The 6,000-nt window shown below is 43.0% G+C and overlaps 1 protein-coding gene across 11 annotated transcripts in view; it reads right to left on the minus strand.

The window, feature by feature from the left end:
• LOC137420932 (fibroblast growth factor receptor 2) overlaps positions 1–5,784 on the minus strand; it is a 129,325-nt gene extending 123,541 nt beyond the window's left edge. For 6 of the 11 annotated variants that reach the window (XM_068106455.2, XM_068106456.2, XM_068106454.2 and 3 more), the window contains exon 1: positions 3,907–4,052. In XM_068106455.2, the coding sequence (XP_067962556.2) occupies positions 3,907–4,050 (144 nt within the window). In that variant the 5' untranslated portion in view covers positions 4,051–4,052. The other 5 variants (XM_078772169.1, XM_078772168.1, XM_068106457.2 and 2 more) reach the window with 3 other exon arrangements.
• Between the last annotated feature and the right edge of the window lie 216 nt (positions 5,785–6,000).

Raw genomic sequence — 6,000 nt, forward strand, 5'->3', positions numbered from 1 at the left:
AATAGAGTTGTATTGGCTTCCGATTGGAGGGAAACGCTCAGAACATCCAATCAGTGAGGAGGAAACAAGTGCTTAATCATGGGTGGTCAGCTTAACATAGCTATAATACATATGCGTTACACACAGCAATTAGTTGATGACCATTAAAAACTAAAACACGTCACAGCAAAAATATATCAAGTAAGGAAGGTAACGGCACAAGAACCAGAATATGAGTGGAAACATGCAGAGAGAAACTTATAATCCGACAATGCATGAAATGAGATAGTTCATTAATTATTATCAATCATTAAAATGTAACAACGTGAAAAGGCCATTATTGTAGTTTTTGGTACACCGTGTTCAGATGGGCAATGGCAAACTTTGCAAGCGCATGCGAATGGCAAAGCAAATGTGCCTCGAGCATGTGAATAAAGCAATCTGTAAATTATACAACAAAAAACAACGAGAGAGTTTATACAACACCTTACCCCATGCAATATTCATGGATATATAATAAAACGATGGTTTTAAAAGGTAAAAAAAAATTAAAATCCAGAAGTTTAGCATCGTTGAAGCCGTCTTATACACCGCCTTATTTAACATGTCCAAGTACTGCCAAACTGGAGGTTTTTGGAAGCGGTAGGAAGGCGATTTGTGTTCTACAGTGTTCAAATATATAATTCAATTTAGATAAAATAAAGATTGGAAAAGTCGTATAAATAATAAATTCCGGATGTTTACCGGCATTGACACAGTGGCTATTACACCACCTTATTTAACACATTACTTTAGTGATTTGTGCCTGTTTGTGTCCTGTAATTCGTCCCTAAAAACAGTAAGTTTCCTGTTTTGAATGATTTTAAATTTTGTTTGACTGCCAGGCACATGTACGATCGGAACAAATTCAGAGTCAAAGTACTGCTGAACTGCAGGTTTCTTTTTTTCCGATGCATGTTCAAAATATAACATTCAATTAAAATAAAGTTGTTCATGGATAATAAACTGATGTTTGTGGATGGACGGACGGACAGACAGAGAGAAGTGAACCGATTGGTTAACCTGGCTTTTTGCTTACGTGCGTGGGGTAACAACAATGCAGAACACCACGACAGAGGACTTTATTGACAATAACCTTTTTCGTTTTTAAAACCTATTATTTGAAGCTCTCTCACAAAGCAATACAAACTTTTATTTCTTGATAACAAAAGTTGCTGTTTTTAAACTTCGCAAGCTTATCAATCTGTGCAATTTTAACAGGAATAAAACTGGGCTGCGGTTCAAACCCATCCAAGCACCAAAAAGCAGTGCGGAAGTGCAGCTGGGACTTGTCAAGCCCCAGGTTGGCACAAACACCCCTTTTTGATCAATTAAAGACAAAAGGTAGCAAATGCCAGATGCCTTTTACCTGGTTGGCTGAAACCGCCAAGAATAATCGCAGGGTCTCTTCGTTGTGCTAAGCTCACTCCAACAACCTGCCTCGTTAAAAAAAACGAGCTGACCTTGAAGGGTTTCAATCAAAATAAAACGTACGTGGAATTAACAACAGCTTCAAAGTGAGAAAACCTTCAAAAACGTGACATAGATAATAACCCGTATGTCCTACCTCCAGCAACCCCGAACCGCACCCTCCCCATCCGTAAAACAATGCAGACCAAGTGCACAAGGTAAGTAAGCTCTTTGAAACACCTTATAGCACATCTAGCAGTGCTCTGGGGCCTGATTTGGACACGTGAAGGTTGCCGACTCATCACGAATAATTGTTAAGAGAGAATCCTATTTACGTGTGGTTACACTAGGTATTTATGCACCCATGCTCAGTGTTCGTCTCACTCCGTACATGGTTCATGTTATGGTTTTCAACAAGGTTCGAAGCCGGCTCGAATCAAGTGCCTAATACATGGCAGTACCTGCCACTTATCCCCTCCCTGCCACACACTTTGCACAGGCAGCTTGAAATTCTACCTACATCATTAGAATAAGTGGCCGTGTGCCTTAGCGAGTCACTGTTACCTTCATTAGTGGAATGTCAAAGGTATATAGAAAAGAAAAAGGAGTTAGAATAAAGAGGTTTGCTGAACAATCGGAGAGATGGTGCAACACCCGGTTCAGAAACCAGTTTGTTAAGTTTCATTCCTAATCCTACTCCTATCTTCGGCTATCCAACCCCATCACTAACCGACTGTGCGGCAAACACGTCTTTAGGAGATTTCAAAATTCTTAAAGAAATATGTCCATAAAAAAGCTCATTGAGGAGGGTATCAAGGTAAAACTTCTTCCAATGACAAGGCCAACATGAGAAAAATAACTTATTGGGTGGACGGGGAGTTAGCGAGAGATTGCAGTGAATAGCCACCAAGAACATTGGAGGAAAGAGGATTGTTGCATGGACACAGTGGGCATTCTACAGGTGGAAGCAAATGGGGGAAATGGAGTAGACGTGATCACAAGCTTCAACTTGAAGACTGCGGCAAGCAGTGGATTAGTGGATGAATGACGGTGATCTACTGGGATTGGGTAAGGGAGGACTTTAGGAGCAGCAACAGGAGACCAAACCCTTGATTTACAAAGCAAGCACAGTAATCTTTAGGAAGCCTGTGACGAGTCTGCAAAAGCAGATAGCACAAGTAAAGTATTCCATTATGCAGGAAAACCCAGGTATTCTCATAATAATATAATCTTATTTAGGCATCGATAGATAATCCCTTCTGGTTCTTCTACGAGCTTCGGTTTCTGTATTTAAAAAACGAGCTTTCCAATAAATAAATAAAACAACTGCTCTTTTGTTTTTATTCCTAGAAATACAAAACCAAAACGTATTATATTAGTTGTTATAGATTGGGGTAAAGGTGAAGTTGAATAGACAATACGTAGAAGGAAATAATAAATAACCAGGAAATAGTCGAAAGGTTTTTGAAAATTACATATAGTCAAACAAAGCAACGCTATAATCTATGAGAGTGAACTTACCTTCAAGGTGTCTCGAATGCCTTCGATACCTGAACCCGACTAAATTGGTGCTCCGCAGACAGGACGTTACGTCACAAAGTCCTAGCTGTGTACAACTACAACCGCTGTCACAAATCTACAACAGACTTCTTTCCTGGAAGTCCTAGCATTGTGCATGTGTTTTTTTTTACCTCTCCCACCCCCCACCCTCCTTCCCATGCCTCCTCCCCCCAAGCCCTCTCCCTCCCACAGATCTCCCGATGTCCCTGCTCTCAAATGTTGTACTTGTGTGCCTCCCCCTCTCTCCCCATCTTGTCTCCCACTCCCTTTATGTCCTCTTATGTACCCGTTTGTTTTTTTTTGTTTAGTTTTTTTTGTCATTAATGTTAGCTCTTACACGAGCCTCGATTTTGTACAAAAAAAAAAAAAAAAAGTGTGTCGCCCATATCAACGATCAAGGATAAGCTGGGTGTCCAATCGGGCTGGTTTTAGTTGGCGTACGTTAAATATCCCACAATGTATTTTGCAAAGAGTTGGAGAGTTATCTCTGGCACCATGAACAGATTACAAACTTCTGTCCAAATCACCTGCAGTTGAACATCAGGCATGGCCATCCGGTTCATGAAAGATTTGTGGCAAAACCTCTCTGTCCGACCCCACAATAATATGGGAAGAAAAGAGGCCGTTGTCAAGTCAAGTAGTTTTCTGGACACCTTGCAGGTACGACTTGGTTTTTACAAACCCATTTTTAGACCAAGAAGGAAAAAAATAAATCAAGTTCGACACAATTTGGAAAAACAGATTTTCGCAATAGGTAAAACAGCCACAGACATAAAATGTAGAACCTCCGGCAAATGGCTCAAAAAATAAAAACGCTTTGGGTGTGTCACTGAAAAGTGCGTCCATTAACAAGAGTACAGACACCGTGCAACTAGTCCACGATCGGAATGGATAAAGCTGGAGATTTCAAGAGATTACCTTCCGCAAGAGCTGGCCAATTGGTCGTGCACGAGAAAGCAAAGCACAGAGGTCGAGTTGGTGCATGCACGGAATTTCCGTCCGTCCGCAGCTCAGCTCGATGTCAGCAAAGCCAACCCAAGGAGGGCTTCGTTTGACCGGCATTTTGCACTGTTTGCTTCAAAAGTTTTCTCGACGATGTTCAGGAGTGTTCGAGCCCGTATTAAATCAAGATGCAGAGACGTCTGGGAAACGCAACATTGGTGACGCAGTCTAACTTTTTCTACTTCATCGTACGTTGGCTTTGAAAAAAGAAGTTAGATCACGTGGAAACCACCAAAGTTTTCTGATGTAAAGGGGAGAAAAGAAAATCACGTGATGTATGTATTTAAGGACTATTAGGGTTAGGGTTGTTAGGGTTAGGGTTAGGGTTAGGGTTGTTAGGGTTGTTAGGGTTGTTAGGGTTGTTAGGGTTGTTGTTAGGGTTGTTAGGGTTAGGGTTTTTTTTTTTTTTTTTTTTTTTAAATATGTATTTAAGGACGACCTCGTGTAGGACCCACAACTAAGCCACCAAACACTGCATCTATAACTCCATACTGTACATGTTCTTCTTCATTCAGGGCACCAATTGTTCCCACCTTCTTGTGAGATTGACTGGGAGAACGGCGAGAGACCAAGATATTCACAAAATGGACTCGCGTTCACAGCGACAACTTGCGTACTCTTCGTGAAACACACCTTGGGATCTTTAACGTCCACCAATGCCGCCGGCACTGCCAGACAGGTCGTCCAGCTTGCGAACACCTGTGTGACGGTTTATAGCTGGGAAGAGATTAAAATCCAGGCGAGGCAGCTCTAACATATCCTGCCTGATATATGTATATGTATATGTATGTGTATATACATACATACATACATATACATGTATGCTGACCGTATCGAGGTTGAAGGGCCGAAACGGGATGATGCGACTGAGGACCCGGTCAGTGCGGCACACTTGTGACCAGGTGTGTTTTGAATATATATATATATATAATATGCACATTCATAAATACAAGGACTCTGCACCAAAACAACACAAGACAAGATGTAATGACCCCAGGGCTCCATGTTCGAACCTCCAAGTTAGAGAAATGTCATGAATACTCTGTTTTGATACTGTATATTGTCAGTTTGCACTTCATTAATCATCTTACAAGAGTAAAGCAATGCGATGACGTAATGAGCATCACTCCTACAGGTAACGACTACTTTAATGGCTCCAATTATTCCCACCTTCTTGTGGGGTCGGCTGACGCATCCTTTCACGAACAGGCTGTCCAGGCCTGATGTTCGACTGAAGGTAATGTCGGCGATAACTCGCAAACTCTTCGTCGAAAGATACCGTGGGATCTCTAACGTCCACTAACTGGTGCCAGCAAGACGGGACACCCAGCTTAACGTGCATCTGAGCGACGGCGCATTTTGTTGAAGCAAAAAGGCTCCGTGAGGCTGAGGAGACGCACGCACGGTCCGGTCCGGCCGACGCGAAGTTCGATAAACGTCAGAGTTGAGACACTGAATCACTTTCACCGACGTCGGCTGTCTCGGGTGCAGACAAACACGAACTTCTCTCACCGAGACGAATCAATGAACGGATGCACCGCTCTCACCGCGGCTCCACCACACGGAATTTCCTCGCTGCTCGCCTCAGACACTTTCCCTCCAAAAATTATGCGAGTGCTTCTCCCGTTCCTTATTCTTCCGATTTTCTCTTCCTCCGCGGTATCACATTCACCGTCTTGCGCTTCCTTATCCTCTGCGCCACCTTCCGTCCTCCGAAGTAAACCGTAATCTCCAGACAGCCGAATCTCTGCAACGATGAGCGCCGACAGAGCTGGATCGCTCCCTCCAGCCTTAGGCTCCGCCCCTAATTCCGCCTACTATTTTACAGCCCCGCCCCATACTGAATCTCCTCCCCTTTTCTCCACGACCTCTCTTTCCCACCATCACTATACTTTCCTAAAAACGTTCATCTCCACCAAGCAGCCTCCTCCGTTATACCTCTGGATATACTTTCCCACCATTTCGCGACCTCACCCACTCGTACAGCCTTCCCTCAACCATGAACGCCTT

Source organism: Myxine glutinosa, chromosome 2, assembly GCF_964187855.1.
Source record: "Myxine glutinosa chromosome 2, kmMyxGlut1.1, whole genome shotgun sequence".
Taxonomy (NCBI): domain Eukaryota; kingdom Metazoa; phylum Chordata; class Myxini; order Myxiniformes; family Myxinidae; genus Myxine; species Myxine glutinosa.